The following is a 15943-nucleotide window of genomic DNA, read 5'->3' as shown; positions in this document are numbered from 1 at the left end:
AGCGTTTGCATCCCCACATCACAAGCACACGATATTACAGATTAGTTAAAACATCTTCAGAAATCCCAAGAACAGACTAATTAATGAAACGGAAGTCAACACGGGCTTCTTAACATTTATTAATTAATTTATCAGTGCAAAGCTGCTAATTAATGTCACGCTTGGCTGCAGCACAGTAAGAAATCTGCCAGCCACCACGAGCATTTGACAGCCTTGCAGATACGAAAAATGCCAGCTACACCTCCAGGAGGGTACACAGAAAGTACAACCCCATGTGATCCAAATCCTTCATCCTTCCTCCTCTTTCTCAGCCAGCAAGATGCTTGTGAGCTGCTCCTCAGAGACGGTGAGTTCCTGGCAGGCTCCCATGGCCTGGCTGAGGTAGATGGCGAGTATGTGTTTGCACTGCAAAGTTAACGGGAATGTCGTGCTCTGCCTGGACCAGGGATCCATCCTGGCCAGAATGGGTCTAATAAACCACATGGTCCCCTCCTGGCATGCCAAGCCCTGGCACAGGTGGTGCTGTTTGCCCCAGTTCTGCCACCAGGATAATGTAACGCAGGGATGTGACACAGGAATGTGTCCTGGCTCCTGACACCCTCCCCACAACTGCAGCCAGCTGAGCCCTTCCTCACTGGCACCAGGAGAACTGCACCCCTCCATCAGCCAGATTCCATGTGGCGGTTCCATGAGTGGCACAAGCCCTTGTCCCAGGAGAATGGGGATTATAAATCTCTTGGAAGTCAGAACAGGAGTGCATAATGAACAACAAAAGCCCTCCCCAGCCCTAGTCCCCCCACCGACTGCAGCTCTCAGAGGCCAGTCACACAGTGGGTCAGGCTCAGCCTGCATGGCCAACTCAACACTTGTGTTTGCTCCCTTGGAACTTTCAGGCTGCTCATGGAGCAGAGCACAGCCTTCTCCCCTGCTCCCTGTCTTGGCCCCAGGCTGAGGCAGAGAACTCACCAGAAGGCTCTCTCTCTTCTGCAACACAGAGAACCCGAAAGCAGGACACGTGCAGAAGTGGCAGGAGCTGTAGCAGGTGTAGAATTTGCCTGAGCTCCCAAGGACCTGAAACAAAGGCAGCCAAGGGGTCAGAGGCAGCATTCCCTTTTAAACAATCTTGCTCAACCCGGACCTGGACTGAGCCCTCCCACCAATGATTCCCAGCTCACAGCTGGCAGGTGTCACAGTACAAGTGTCCCCAAACACTGCAGTGACCCAGGTAACCTTGAGGCTCCTCAGGTTCCCCATGCTCTCTACAAGCTTCTCTCCCCACAGGTAAGGAAGTGCTCCTGCACCTCTGCTTGCACAGACCCCCAGCTCCAGTGACTTGTCTGCTGCCAAGGGACCAGGAGAAGGGCAGTGGCACGATCCCTGATCTCCCTGTGAGCTGCCAGCCCCTCCAGTGAGCTCCCTGCCCCAGTACTGGCAGACTGGTGAAGATGACAAAGACTCTCTCGTCACACAAAGCCCAGTTGTGGATCCAGAACCACCACAGGCCTGGGGATGGAAGGAGAGCAGCAGGGAGCACTTGCAGTGAGGCCTTTCCTTTTCTAACCACCTCCAGTGGCTGGAGGCTGCAAAGGCTCTTGCTGTTCTGCTCCCAAAACCAGCTGCAGCTACTGGAATCCAGATTTGTCTGAATAAACAAAGTTGAAGTCTCCAGAGAAGAAGCCTCCCTGCTCCATCTCTGGTTTGGGAACAGCACTGCCTCCTTTTCCCACATGCTGTTCCCCTGCCAGGCTGGTCCTGAGGCGTATTCCTGCTGCACCAGGGGCACGGGGTGCAGGCAAAGGGGTGAGGGAAGCATTTGTTCCACCACAGATAAACAGACAAGCAATCTGTGAGCTGCTGGACCTGACTGCAGGATATAGGAAAGCCAGCCTATGGATTATTATTATTTCTCTTTTGGTTTCTTCAAGACTGGAAAATAGCTTTTAGAAAGCTACTTTAAGGGCCAACTGCTCTGCCCTCTCCTGTGGCAGGGGAAGGATCTGCACACTGCACACCCTGGGCTCTGAGGGCACAACACACCCCTCTCTCACACCAGGCTTTAGACTCTGGCTGGATTTGTGGCTCACACACACCTAAATCCAAAGATAAACACAAAAAATTGCAAAGCCAGTGGAGCTCTGCAGAGTGCTGCTCCCCTCCAGGACATCCCTGCCACTCCAAGCCCCTCCAGAGGAACATTGTCCCTCCCAGTCCAGAGCTGCACTTCCAAGGGGAGCCTTCTCCTGCCCCCTGAAGCTCTCTCTGCACCCTTTGCCCAACAGGTAACATCCAGTTTAGGCTCTCCCACAAAAGTTTCTATGTCTCAAAATCCCCCTTAGTCCCAGCAGATCCGGGACACATTCCCATTTCAGTGGAAACCACTCTTTTTTCAGTCTGGCCTTTACCCTGGGTCCTCCTTGTAGTCCAGGCTGAGTTTGTTTCACTTGTGATAAGTTTGTTTTCCTCTAGCCCCTTTGATTGTTTTTTCCAAGATGAAGTATTCCGATGGTGCCTTTCCTTCAGAAGTGTTTTCCTTTGAGGAGGGGGGGAAGCCACAGACAGACACTGCCAGATTTGGGCTGAGTTTAGCGTTCCCCCATCCTGACCTAGATGGCAAGAACAGAACACAGCTTCTGCCTAATAAGGCAGAATCTAAAATCCAAAGACTAAGAGAAAAAGGTGCCTCTGTTCCTGGCCAGCTGCAGCCCAGCCAGGCACGGGGGTGCTCTCCTGGCCCTGAGATGCCACGAGATTTCCTTCCGCTGCCCTCATCTCCAGGCATTTGCTTGTTGCACAATGAGGAAAAATCCCCTTGGTGGTGTCCCTGCCAGTGTGTGGGGACACAGGAGGGTCAGTTGAGGCACCGTGGCAGCTCCTGTTGCCACCAGCACACACAGAGACAGGCAGCACCACAGTCTGTGCCAGGGCCCGACGCTCAAACCCCACACAGTTCTAGGAAATGAGTGAAAAAAAAGACATAAAAGAGAAGAACCTCATGAAAGTGCAGGATGTGAGCAATGCAAGTGGCAGTTGGCAGGAGGGCTAAAGCACTGCCTCTCCCCCTGCTCATTGGCTTCACTCCACAGCTCAGCATTCCTGCAACTTGGGCAGAGCTAAAGGGAGCCCCAAGTGCTGCCTGGTTACCACTCTGCACTTCTGCCAAATCCAGCACAGCTCCACCATCAGCCACATCCACCATCTCTGCAGCAGGTCAGGGTTATTTATCCCTGAGCTGGAGTTACATGGGTTGGATTCAGTCTGCAGCACAGGCAGGTGTCACACAGGCTCTCCTGGGATGATCACAACTCTGAGGTAACATCAGCTCTTGAACACTCCATCAGTGCTACTCCTCTATTACGCAGCAAGGGCATTAATGCCCAGGCATTAAAGCACAAATCATAGCTTTCACTTGACTGAGAGCTCTCAGCTCCTGAGGGCAAGAGCTGCCTACACTGCAGGCTGCAGTCCTAGGGCCTGTCTGAGCAGAGCCTTCTTCCCCTGAAGCTTTACCTAAGATGTGCTGGGTGATATGGAAGTATCAACATTTCAGATTTGGCTATAATGACCCAAAGGAGTTTCACAACAGGACCAGCCTCAAAGAGCACAGTTCTCCAGATCCAGCTGCAAGTGAAAGCACCACCTCACATTCCAGCTCAACCACATCTGGGTGCAAAAGGCAGAGATGACTTTCTAAGGAGTAATTAAAAGGGAGATGACTGTGGATGTGTCCAGGCAGCCATGGATGCCCCCCTCTCCCCAAGTGCACAGAGCTGGGCTACATGTCTACACCACACACACAAATGAAGTGGCTCTCCAGTGCAGTGTCCCACCCAGAGTTTCGGTTCCTTCGACCCCAGATTGTGTTCCTGTCACTGCTCCAGCCAGTGGCCTCGAGGGAGGCTCTGCTCTTTGTTTCTGCATCTCAGACAGCTGCTGCTGAGGAAGAATTTCACAATGGGACCAACCTCACACCCCCGGAGAAAATATCTCTCCGGATTCCTCTGCTAATGAACTCATCAGAGTGGCCTTAATCAGCAATCAGGCTCCACCAAAGAGGAATGCTGCTGGGAAGCACACAGGAACCTGCAGGCAGGGGCTGCTTCCTACAGCTTTGTCCTGCATTAACTCCTGGTGACCAGCCCTGACCTACCTGTCCTGGGTTCCTTCTCCACAGGGCAGCCCATGGCTCCCTCTCCCTGCAGAGGCAGGAGGAGAGCAGTTCTGACACTTGCTCTCTTTCATTGTGTTGATCCAGCTGTTGGGGCCATCAGTAGTTATTAATCAATGCCCTGCAAAGCTCTGCCTTAGCCTGCATGGCCTGACAAAGCTCTGCAAAGGGAATGTGACCATTCTCTGCCCAGTGGCATATTCAGACAGGCAACAGCAAAAAAGGAAAAGCCTTTGAGCGTTCAATTAATTATTGAGGCAGCTGCTGTCTAAGGGTGCTGGAAGCAGAGCTTCTTAAACTTTATCAAATACCCACAGGCAAGCCCTCAACTAAAATCTAAGGCTGTGTTCTTGAGCACTGCATGTTTATGATTCATGACTCTCTGGAGGGGCCGTGCTCTCTCCAGGGCCCCAGAAGCGATAAAGACTCGATGTGCAAATGAAGCAATGCAAGCCCCGAACATGTGAGAAATGTTTGTGTCGTTACCCAGGCCTGACTTCACAGCTCTTCTCTCACCCTAAATGACCCCAGAGCATCTCAGGACCTCCAATGGAGGAGAGAAGGATATTTAGAAATGTTCCTCTTGGCTGCTGTAAGAGCGAGCAAAGAGATTCCCCTTCTCTGGTGTGTGAAAAGCACAGCCCCAGGTTCAGCAGTGGAGGGGCTGTGCCACCTGAGGGGGTCAGGAGTGCTAAGTGGGAATTGGGTGCTCCACCAAATCTCTCAAAGGCTCCTCTTTTCACCTAATGAGCCTCAGCTCCACCTCCCATCCTGTGCTGTAAGAGGAGTTTGATCTTTAGGGCTAAGGTGAGCTCTTCTCCCTAAAATGCCATTTTATTAAGATGTTTCTGTGATTCACAGATTTGGCTACAAGTGAACTAGAATGAAACCCACGGAGTTTGGCCTGCATCACTTCCTCCCAGGCAAGGATCCTCCTGCCAAGCAGAGGTCAAGAGGTTTGGTGTGCAACAGGGAAAGCAACGCAGTGATGGCAGATAACACTCTGTTGTGTACAACTGGTCAAGAGGAAGAACTTCCTTTGTTGCATAGGATGAGAGTAATAAAGCAAAATTAGCAATCCCTGGAAAACTTCCTTCTGACTGTGATACCCACAAACACATAAATTGTCTCTGACTGGCTGGGAGCCACAAAGGAGATGGCAATGCTGTGCTGTTCTAATTCTAGTCCGTGGCTGCTGCTCTCCACTATCACTTCTGGAGTTTGTAAAACACTGATCTTCTCTGTGTTTATCCAAGTGCCCTTCCATGTTCTGCAAAGTCAGGAAAGTATTGGCTCACATGCCAGCTGGAAAGCATCAGAAAGCAAGGCTGGAGAAGTGTTACCTGGTACAGGGTCCTTCCACTGGGGGACGTGACTCGGGTGACAGAACGTTGATGCACCAAATCCAAAGCTGGGACAGCACATGGGCCAAATATGAACTTCAGCCTGAAAGAGAATGTGTCTCTAGTTAGGTCACACCACAAAAAGAAGCCACCTGGCTTAGCCCTAGTCCAAGGATGTGGCCCTACGGAGCCTGCAGCCAAAGCAAAGTAAGACATGCTGGCAAAGAGAAGCTGCAGGAAGGAAATCCCAGGGGATGCAGCTGAGGTTACAGACAACAGGAATGTCACACACAGAGCCCAATTATCCTTGCTGCAGTAACTGTGAAACTGCCACTTGAGCACAGCAACCATAAACAGGGATTTTATTGGGAGCAGCACTGGAGCACAGGGAGCCAGACTTGCTAAAGGGAAAAGGGTCCTGTGCTCTGGGACAGCTTAACTGTACATCCACACTGTCCTGGATGTATTGTCCTGGATCAGGTGATTGACCAGTTGGCCTTGAATCCCACCTCCAGTCATGGTCCATCATGCCTTGGAGCAAGGAGAGAGCCAGGATGACACAGAGCTCCTGGAGCAATAGGAAGTGCAGCAATGGGGCTCCTTCCTCATCCCAGGGAAATTGGTTTAAACCCTGGAGAATGAATGAGTCATTTTGTAGTGATGGAGCCTCCTCTATCACAGTCACAACTGAGGGATAAATTATTCTTTCTCTACCCACCAAACTGCATCAAGAGGAAGCAGGAAACTATCAGGGAATGATGTAAGACACTCCACTGCACATGGAGCCACCGGATAGCAGCAGTTTTACATCTCTAATCCAGCTACAAGCGGGGCTCAGAGACAGCAAAGTTATCCCAGATAAACACCCAGGGGCAGCAAGTGCTCATGTCCCTCCACTCTCCCTAAAACCCCTTTCCCCTTCCTTCCAGGCAGGAATGCACTACTGCACAGCATTTATGGATCAGAGAGTGCCTGGGATGGGGCACAGACAAGGCTAAGCCAGGTTTGCTCAGGCACACAACTCTCCTTGGCTTCAGTGCTGTGAAGCAGCCCCACAGAGGCACTCACTGCTGTCTGGCCACTGCTGTGCTCCCTGCTGTAAAATTCCGCACCAGCAAATGGAAAATAAAGAGCTGTGAGTCCTCAAGGCACAGCAACTTCCATCTACACACTCCCTGCACATCCCTGCAAGGAGGATTTATCTCCTGCTGATGCCCTGCATGGGTATATGATAAGCTGTATGTTAAATATGGACATCTGCACCTTTAGCCTGTTGTCCAGACAGCTCGTGGGCTTAAAAGTAATTCTAGACCTGCAAATCCAGCTGCTCTGAGCGTGTTCCAAATTGCTCAGGGGCAACTCAGTTAACTTTGCAGACCTTTCATCCGCTGAGAAAAATCTGTGTAGTCTAGATTAGTTACAAGGGTAAACAAGAAGAAAATCAGCAGTGATGAAAAGATAGCATAAAACATGAGCAGGAGAAGGAGGAACGTTTCCAGCTCCAGTGAGGACACACCAAGGCAGAGCCCTGGCAGCCCAGCCAGGCTGACCTACACCTCTGAGTCAAGCTCATTGATAACAAGCCAAGCAGACAGACTGATTCCAGGAAGACCAAAACTCCAGTTGCACAAACTCAAAGCAATAAGGACTGGCTTCATCTGAGGGCTGAGGAGGTGGGTGGGGGAACGCTTAACGTAAGACATTCCTTAATGATTAGGCCTGGGACTAGAAAGGGGCTGATTTAATGAGTTTCAGTAACTCTTTCAAATTTAGGGAGTTCTTTTCTCATGTATATAATTCGATCAGATTAACAGGAAATGCCCAATGGAAATTCAAGGACTTCAGAGATTTGGAAGAGATTCAGAAATTAAATCAGAATACTTCAGATCTGGTGGTTACAGGGGATTGATGGAAATCTGACTGCCAAGAGTTACCACCCGACCCTTATTAAACTTAACATGGGAATTTCTTTCCTTCTCTTTTCTTTTGTGATGAGAAGGAAACAAAAAGAGACCTGTCAAATCTAATCCCACCCTTCAAAGGCCATTTTGGTCCCAGGAGGGGGAGCCAGCACACCTTTCACAAGTGTTATGTTAGATAACTTTAACACAAAGGGATTAAGGCCTGAAAGGGTTCCTGGGGATCTCTTCTCCTGGCAGGCAGGAACACACACTTAAAGATAAATCTGAAAAGTCTCTTTTCACTGTGACACTGCCTTTTCTCCACCTTCAACACCAATTAGCGAGGGCTGATGTTGTGAAACTTGGATCTCTTAGGAGACTGCTTGGGAATGACTGAAATGTTCACAAGCTTCAATCAGCACAAGGGTGATTACACTGACCTGAGACTTCCCCCAAACAGAAGAAACCTCTCAGGGTAATCTTCAGGTTAACAATTCCCTCGTGCAGGGAGATGATACATTCACTTCTCCCTTTCTATCACACGTGCCCATGACTCAGAACAAGTGATCTCAGGGTGCTGCTGTGCTCACAGGGATAGGGACACAGTGAGATGCAGCACTCTGGTGGCGTGAGTCACCCTGAAACACAGTCCACTCTCACAGAAAACTCATTCCACATCTGAGGGTGGACTCAGAGCTCAGGTTAAAACATCCTGGGTTTAAATTAGAGCAGGTTGTCATAGGAGATGCAGTGACACAGAGAGAATTCCATGAATTTCTGGAAAAACCCTTGAGATGGTCTCTCTGAACCTGCATTTCCAGCACCAGCAAAACCATGCAGCAGTTACACGTTTCGTGCAGCACGTGGCCAAACACAGGAGAAAACCAGCAGTGCTGTGATGAGAGCTGATCACCAACTGCCCTTTCAGGACACCTGGGACAAGAACTGAAGCAAAAGATACTCACCCCAGCAGCAGCTCATCAGGGACTACAAGAAAAAGAAAAGGAGATGTGATTTTGCTGAATTTCCCTACAGCATCACACGGAGGCCAGTGTCTCCCTAAGGTACCCCCAGAGGCCACACAGGACTGCAGGGCTCTAACCATTCTCTCTAGCCACCAAAAAAGCAACAAGGAGCAGCAAAATTATTGCTGTGGTAGTGCTAAGGCACTTACCAAGTACAGCAATCACAACCCCAGGGATTAATTTTAAAAAGAAATGCAGAAGCCCTCATGTACTTTCTTTTATGATATTCTACTTTTAAAAGCACACAATAAAAGCCATGGGGCCTCAACAACTTACTCTGTTACTTTAAGGAGTTGGTTAAAAATATATATATATTGTTTCCCCTGAAATTCTCTTGGCAAGAGTTGAGAACTCAACTTTAAAAATGTTGTTCTTTTCCCAGCACAGACTTGCAGGGCGCCACTAGTTTATGACTTTTAATGCAGCACACAGAAACATCATGTCTTCAATTATTGGAACTTCTTGTTAAGCTGGAAAGTTACACTTAAAAAAACCAGTCTGTTTGTTGTACTAACAGCTTAGGCTCTGCTTGTCCAATCTGATCTTTCTGTTATCACCCATGGGACACAATGTACTATGTCTCCATATCCCACTGGAAGATCTGGATTTTTTACTCTAAAATCTTTTGTTCCAACAATTAAAAATATCCTCTATGACTTGCACTGTCGGTTTGAGTTTTTCAACTTTATTTTAATTCCCCAAAGTGATTGATCAGTTTGTTTCCACAGCTCTGCCTCAGTGTGTGCCTTAGTACCATTGTGCTTTCAGGAGAAATACACCTTTAAAGGAATGTTGACTTTTTTTTTTCCTTAATTTACAACAGGATTTAAAAAGCTCTTTTAAAAGTCACATGTAGATTTTGGATCTGCTCTAACCTGACAGGAGCCATGCTGCAAGTGTGCCAAAAAGCTGTCACTGGGGTCACTCTGACAGTTTAGACAGTAAGTGTCTGCTCATTCCTCACTCCCACGTAGTGCTCAGACAGACTTCTCTGAAGGCTTATTTGGTTGCTTTTAGTGCAGTTAAAAATATTCCTTCAACAAACACTTTCCTTAGGAAGAGCCACTCTGTGCTACTTATCAAGTAAACACAAACATTAATACTCTCTTAGCACAGATTACAGAACCACGTTAGTGATCCAAAGTGCAGGGAAGGTAATTGTTCTTAACTAGCTGCTGGAATTGGCCAGGATTTCACTGTTGGCTTATGCTCGTTTCATTCAAGCAATGGGAAGTTTGTTCCTTGCCCTGGGATCACCAACACACCCCCCTCTGCTGGTCAGTCAGGCAATGGGATCAGGTTTATGAAGACTTCCCTTTCAACTCCAGTTTTGAAATTAAAATTAAAAGCAGCATTACAAAAGGCACAGCAAAATTCCTGCACAGAGGGACGTAAATTATCATCCCTCAAGTGCAACCACGTCCACCAGAAGCTCTAAGAAGCAGCATTACCTTAAGTACCACATTCAAAAGAAGTGTCCAAACCAGCCTAATTTTTGAATTTGACTTTGAGAAGGGGCTGCTCCCCCTTATCTGTGCTTCACACCCCTTTGTGTTGTCTCCACATAGGGATACAAAGGTGAAGCCCATCCCTGAGGCAACAGGGTCTGCAGAGGATGCAAACAAGGGGTGGCCAAAGACCCTCATCACTGCCTGGGTCTGACAGTGGCATTACTGGCCACTGCCTGCTGGGATCATCCTGCTTTTCCTTTACATACCGCGTGAGGTCTCCTGAAAAGCCTTTTTTATCTGTTTCAGAAGCTCTTCTGCTACTGCTGGCAAGGTACGGCCCATCCCACTGGACTCATCCCTGGAAGCGAGAACAGGAGACAGTGGGAAATCATTAAGGTCACTGTGGATCCCACAAACCAGGAGGGTGTATCCAGGCAGTGCTCTATCCCAATCCAGCAACGAGGCCAAGGAAGGGCATCCTCAGCAACTTGTAAAATCTGTTTTTCACACGTTCTGGGAACACGGGATTCCTCACAAACACACGTGGGTCTCTCTCAGATGCCCACAAGCACACAGAGGTCCCATGGAGGGGACCGGGGGCACAGGGATGGGGACAGGGGGAGGCTGTGCCTGGAGTGTCCCGGTTCCCTGCACAGCCCTCCCGGCCTTGGCTGCCCCGGAGGATCCCTCAGGGAATGGCTGCTCTGCACTGTGGTCCCCGGGGGCTCCCGGGGCTATTTAGAGCCGCCCGTGCTGGGAGAGCGACCCCGGGTCACAGAGCCACAGGATGGGTCAGGCTGGAAGGGGCCACAGTGGTTTGTCTGGTCCCACCCCCCTGCTCCGGCAGGGCCATCCCAGAGAACATGGCACAGGATTGCGTCCAGATGGTTCTGGAGTATCTCCAGTGAGGGAGACTCCACAGCCTCTCTGGGCAATCTGTTCAGTGCTCGGTCACTGCACAGTGAAGTTCTTCCTCATGTTCAGGTGGAGCTTCCTGAGTATCAGTTTTTGTCCCACTGCCCGGCACCCCCGAGCAGAGCCTGGCCCATCCTCTGACACCCCTCCTTTAGATATTTAAACACATCAACGAGGCCCCCTCTCAGCCATCTCTCCTCGAGGCTGAACACCCCCGGCTCCCCCGGCCTTTCCTCGCTGGAGAGACGCTCCCGCTCTCCATCGCCCTCGCTGCCCCGCGCGCTTCCCGCTCCAGGAGCTCCGTGACCCTCCTGCCCTGAGGAGCGCGGCAGCGGACGCGGCGCTCCAGGTGACCCTCCCCGGGGCTGGGCAGGGGGGCGGGAACCCCTCCCTGACCTGCCGGCGCTGCTCTTTCCGGCGGGAGCAGATCCCGCTCCCGCCCCGGGTCCCGCTCCCGGTGCCCGCCTCCGGTGGCGTCACTGTCGGCGCGCGCTCTTAAAGGGCCCGCGCGGGATGGCGGCGGTGCCGCGGGCCCTGTCCCGGCTGCGGCCCCGGCGCTGCCCCGCCGTGCCCCGGCCCGCCGGGCCCCGCCAACACCGGGGGCAGCGCGCCGGCACCACCGGCACCACCACGGCGCTGGCGCGGCCGCGCTGGGCCCGCCCGGCCGGCCCTGCACTGGCCTTCCTGGGAGGTGAGGAGGCCGCGGTCACCCAGCCCCGGTGACCATCGCCCATCCCCGGTGACTCCATCCCCCATCCCCAGTGACTCCATCCCCCATCGCCCTGTCCCCGCAGGGCTGTCGCTGTTCCCCCGGGACGCCGAGGAGGAGGAGGGCGAGGACGCGATCATCCTGCTGCTGAAGAAGGCCAAGGTGAGGCGCGGGGCCGGCGGGCGGTCGGGGCGCGGGGCCCGGCGCTGACCGGCCCCGGGTCCCCCCAGCTCAGCGTCATGAAGGGGGAGCTGGCGGAGGCCGAGCGGCTCCTGCACCAGGCCCTGCGGCTGTCGCACCAGGAGGACAACAGGCAGGCCATCGCCTACACCTACAGCGTGGTAAGGGCCTGCGGGACACAGGTGCCCCCGGGGAGGGAGGGGTTGTGCCGGGTTCTGGGGCTGCGGTGCAGCTGGAGGGAGAAACAAAAGCAGCTGAGTTGAGGCTCCTCCCTGCCACTGTTGCCTAAAAGCGGCACTTGGAAGAAACTTCTAAAACTCAACTTGTGAGTTTTAGAAATCAGGCATTCTTTAATCGGTGCCAAGGGCACTGGTCATCGTTTCACCAAAGTGCACACCGAGGTATCTCCACTACAGCTCATATGTCAGCATTATGTAATTATTAATTTTTTGTTCCCTGCACTCCTGTTACATATTCATGACTCTTCCCAATGCTTCTTAGCATATATGCATATCCTTATAAGATCTCTGAGGGTCTTCATTGAGGGTCTGAGTGGTCTTCTCTGTCCAGAGCCCCCCCAAAGTTCTAAGTGACCGCCTTCAGGACAGTGCACCTGGTTAAAAAGTAACTGGGTGTTGCCTTGCTGGCTGCCTCAGCTCCCCTCTTTGTTGTTTCTTTAAATCACTTGGCTCAGCTATCTGTAGTTTCTAAGCACTGCCAGTTCTTGTTACATCTCTAAACCCCGACATCACAACCTTTGTGGAGCTTCAGCGCTGTTTGTCTCTTCCAGATGGCAAACGTGGCCTTCATGCAGGGACAGCTGGACAATGTGAGTAACTGTTTTTCCCTCTGAATTTTAAGATGTTGACATCTCGTGCAGGATCTCGAAGCTGTGGCGTGCTGGGGCAAGCTGCAGGCTGAGAGCTGTGAGGCAGAGACTCCCCAGTGCAAAGCAGAACAATCTGCCTTAGAACTGCCAGTCACACGAGCGTGTGATGCTGAGAAAGATGCTCTCACAGTTAAATTTTGAGCTCCAACAAGGTGTGCAAGGGAAGGAATACCTCTTACTGTCAAATGCCACAGCTGAGCATTTAGGTGGCTGTCCTGAGGAGAATCTGGGAAAGCCCTGAGCACACACAGACATGGTAAATGCCTGGCTGGTATAGCAGTCCACTGGGCTCTGGTCAGCCTTTCACTTCTAACTTGATGCACAATGTAAATGCCACGAATTTCAGACAGGTCTCTCCAAGCAGGCTGCCTCTGTTTTGTTCTAAGTGCCATCATTCCTCAGTATCCTCTTCAAAATTCTCGTTTCAGGCAGAAAAGCTCTACAAAGCAAGCATGAGCTATTTGCTTGCAGGGGACATGAAGGAGGTATGTTCTTCTGAGAAAGGCAACGAGATGGGGATTTTTAAGTTCTTAAACTCTTTGACAAAGTAATGTTTCTGTTGGGGAGGTGCAGGAAGAATGACAGTTGCATTGTGTGTCCTCCTGGCAGGATGACAATGCAATCCTTGAGATGTCCCTCAAGCTGGCCAGTATCTACGCTGCTCAGAAACAGTGAGTTCCCTGCTAAAGGCATCTTTGGCTTTCATCTCAGCTTCACAGTGGCAGGGATGGCCAAGCAGAGGCTCTTTAAGAACAGAGTGCCTGAGGAAGCTTTGATGTGACAAGACACCATCAGCTCAAAGGTTCCCACACACACATTTGCCTGCCCACTGTTGTGTAGCACAGCGAGTGGTGTAAGGACCAGCCCAGCTGAGGGCAGAAGCAGCCATGGAGAACTGAAATCCACACCTCCCTGGGCAGAGGCTTTTGGAGCAGTTGGTGGCTGGTGATTTGTAGCCTCATTTTTCAGTGAAGCCTCAGCATGGGTGGCCTGAGTCAGCTCTGGTGGAGGGAAGGGGGTCCGATCCACCCCCTGAATCCTCTTGCCCATGGGTCAAGAGAAGGGTTCAGGCCATAATAAAGAGAGCACTGAGGGGCTGCAGAAGGAGAAAATTAGCCTTGCAGGCCCTCTAGAATGAGGGATTGAAGGTGTTCACATTTATCCCTTCAGGGATGGAAGGAGCTTTGCTTTGCACTTTGCAGGGACAAATTAGCCATAGCTGGATACCAGTTCTGCATCCTGACCTTAGAGGAGAAGGTTGCCAAGCAAAAGGACTTGCCTGAGGATGTCTTACCAGGTGGGACTCCCTTGTCTGCCAAAGGCTCCTCATTATCCTTTCTCCATTTTCATATCCTTGATGTTGCTTTCCATATTACCTAAGCACCACCTTCATGTCAGTCCATTACCTTGACACTGCATGAGCTTCCTGCTCTTGTAGGATGGAGACTCGTGCTTGATCCTGGACAAGTGACCACTTCACTCCTCTCTGTTTGCAGCTGAAGAAAAGGCCAACACCCGTCTCCTGCTCGGGATGAGCCTGGACTCCTACGCTCGGTACCTCCTGACCGTGAACCAGCTCCCAGCGGCCCAGAAAATGTATGAGAAGGCTCTGCAGATAGCAAATGATGTTCAGGGAGAGACTCATCCACAGGTGACTTGTACTACAGTGGTTGGACCACTAAAGAAAGAAAGGCTGATCTCTAGGGAGCTTTGCTGACATCCAACATGCCCAGCACTAAGTAAGGCTGTTTTCCTGCCAGGAAGGACGAGCATGCAAATGTAGAAATATAAGGCACTCTCTTACTGAAAGCTGCTCTGGGAAATGCTGCTTTTATTAGAGTGACAGGGGATGAATGTGATGCTTCTGCTGCCTCAGACTGCTGCACAAGTCTTGCTCTGAGGCTTCCCATTTCCATCCTGGTGCAGACTGTGGTCCTGATGAACGACTTGGCGACTGTGCTGGATGCTCAGGGGCACCACGACGAGGCCTATTCCTACGTGAAGAGGGCGGCAGAGCTGGCGAGGGAGACTCAGCACCCCGAGGAGCACATGGTGCTGAATAACCTGGCAGCAATTCTGATGCACAAAGGTCGGTAAATCAATGCCCAAGCTTGTCATTGTGCTTGGCTGTATTGTAGCATTGAACTATAGTGTTGGCTTTGCTTGACTAGTTTTAGTTTAAGCAGTAGGTCTGACTTTGTGAAGGCAATTCACACTGAATTCAACTGCTGACCCAGAAGGTTGCCAGGGGGTCTTGTTTGCCTTGTCCCCTGTGTACAGTAACTGGCTCCAAAAGGACAGAAGACATGCATGAGATTTGTTTCCATGAGATATTAATGCTGATGCAGCACTGTGTCCAGTCATTGTTGCTGTCCAGCTATCACAGGTGACAGCCCAGCAGGATATTTTCTGAATCTCCCTAGTTCTTGATGTGCTCCAAGCAGTCCTTGTCCTTTGCACGTGGTCAGCTTCAGGAGGGGACTCTGAAAATGGCTGATGTACCTGGGTAGCCATCCCTCTTTTCCCTCTTGCTACAGAAGACTTTCTGCAAGCAAAACAAGTGTACAAAGAAGCTCTCAAGCAGGCACAACAGAAGGGGGATGTTGCTTCTGTCCAGCATATCCAGGAAGAATTAGCCGAGCTGGCCAAGAGGAGAAAGGGCTCCAAATAAGTTTGGCCACGGAGTCCAACCTTGAGGTGGCCCAGGGCAACAAGGGCTGGTCAGCACAAGCAGCCTGGGACCAGCTCGGTGCAATTCTCCAGGGGAGCAGCAAGGAGGAGTTCAAGGACTGCTAAACAGGAAGGGCTGCTACTGCCCAACAACTTAGCCCAAAATAAAGGTGTGAAATCTTAACTATGTGAATTTGTGGTGCAGTCTGTGGTTAGAGTGACCTACTGTGCTAGTGATTTAACTTTGACTGCCAGCAAAGGGCAGGCCTGGCCTGGTATTAATACTTGCAGTTAAGGAGTAGTTGTTTGCTCCTCCTGCCTGTTGCAGAAGTATTCCATTTCAAAACATGGCTGTACTAGAGCAAGTCCTGAAAAGGAACAGGCAGGAACTGTCTCACTCTTTACATGCTGGACAGCACAACAGGGGCTACACTTTTATCAGTGCTACAGTGCAGTGTGTTTGAATTTCAGAAGAGCATTTCCCAGGCTATACCTGCACTGTGACAGAGCTGTAGCTCCGTGTCCTTGTCAAACAGGTTGCCTGAAGATCAAGGGTATTTCTTCAAAGCATTGAGCATCCAAAGATAGAACATGCCCTCTCAGGGGAGGGGTGAGACTGTTACCAAAACAGAGCTGTTGTCAGAAATACAACACTTGGCTCCCTTACCCCAGTGGAGAGCACATGGAGTGCCAAA

The 15943-nt window shown here is 51.0% G+C and overlaps 2 protein-coding genes across 4 annotated transcripts; one reads left to right on the top strand and one right to left on the bottom strand.

Moving 5' to 3' along the window:
* Window positions 1-95: 95 nt before the first annotated feature.
* ZSWIM7 (zinc finger SWIM-type containing 7) lies at window positions 96-11314 on the bottom strand. 2 transcript variants are annotated; one of them, XM_027691134.1, is made up of 6 exons: window positions 11197-11314; window positions 10152-10243; window positions 8375-8396; window positions 5509-5611; window positions 967-1071; window positions 96-405 (listed from the first exon to the last, which is right to left on the bottom strand). In XM_027691134.1, the coding sequence occupies exons 2-6, from the start codon at window positions 10225-10227 to the stop codon at window positions 289-291; spliced, it is 423 nt and encodes a 140-aa protein (XP_027546935.1). In that variant the 5' UTR covers window positions 10228-10243; window positions 11197-11314; the 3' UTR covers window positions 96-288. The 2 variants fall into 2 exon arrangements, with proteins under 2 accessions (XP_027546935.1, XP_027546934.1); XM_027691133.1 differs by lacking the exon at window positions 11197-11314 and adding an exon at window positions 11034-11150.
* On the top strand, window positions 11314-15441 carry TTC19 (tetratricopeptide repeat domain 19). Of its 2 annotated transcripts, none has more exons than XM_027691131.1 (10): window positions 11314-11491; window positions 11595-11671; window positions 11740-11850; window positions 12480-12518; window positions 13007-13063; window positions 13188-13249; window positions 13781-13875; window positions 14075-14229; window positions 14505-14667; window positions 15119-15441. In XM_027691131.1, the coding sequence occupies exons 1-10, from the start codon at window positions 11314-11316 to the stop codon at window positions 15247-15249; spliced, it is 1068 nt and encodes a 355-aa protein (XP_027546932.1). In that variant the 3' UTR covers window positions 15250-15441. The 2 variants fall into 2 exon arrangements, with proteins under 2 accessions (XP_027546932.1, XP_027546931.1); XM_027691130.1 differs by having other exon boundaries at window positions 15116-15441.
* Window positions 15442-15943: the final 502 nt, after the last annotated feature.

This window comes from Neopelma chrysocephalum, unplaced genomic scaffold (assembly GCF_003984885.1).
Source record: "Neopelma chrysocephalum unplaced genomic scaffold, ASM398488v2 Primary Assembly neopelma1_82, whole genome shotgun sequence".
In the NCBI taxonomy this organism is placed as follows: Eukaryota; Metazoa; Chordata; class Aves; order Passeriformes; family Pipridae; genus Neopelma; species Neopelma chrysocephalum.
This window is presented reverse-complemented; position numbering and strand designations above follow the sequence as displayed.

Excerpts from the sequence above, each read along its gene's own strand:
- ZSWIM7 (XM_027691133.1), bottom strand. The coding sequence starts at position 11,062 with ATGGAGAGCGGGAGCGTCTCTCCAGCGAG. Across the intron at positions 5,612-8,374 it reads CCTGATGAGCTGCTGCTGGG|GCTGAAGTTCATATTTGGCC; the intron begins GTGAGTATCTTT and ends ATTCTCTTTCAG. Across the intron at positions 406-966 it reads AGAAGAGAGAGAGCCTTCTG|TGCAAACACATACTCGCCAT; the intron begins GTGAGTTCTCTG and ends TTAACTTTGCAG.
- TTC19 (XM_027691130.1), top strand. The coding sequence starts at position 11,314 with ATGGCGGCGGTGCCGCGGGCCCTGTCCCGGCTGCGGCCCCGGCGCTGC. Across the intron at positions 12,519-13,006 it reads TGCAGGGACAGCTGGACAAT|GCAGAAAAGCTCTACAAAGC; the intron begins GTGAGTAACTGT and ends TTCTCGTTTCAG. Across the intron at positions 13,064-13,187 it reads TTGCAGGGGACATGAAGGAG|GATGACAATGCAATCCTTGA; the intron begins GTATGTTCTTCT and ends TCCTCCTGGCAG.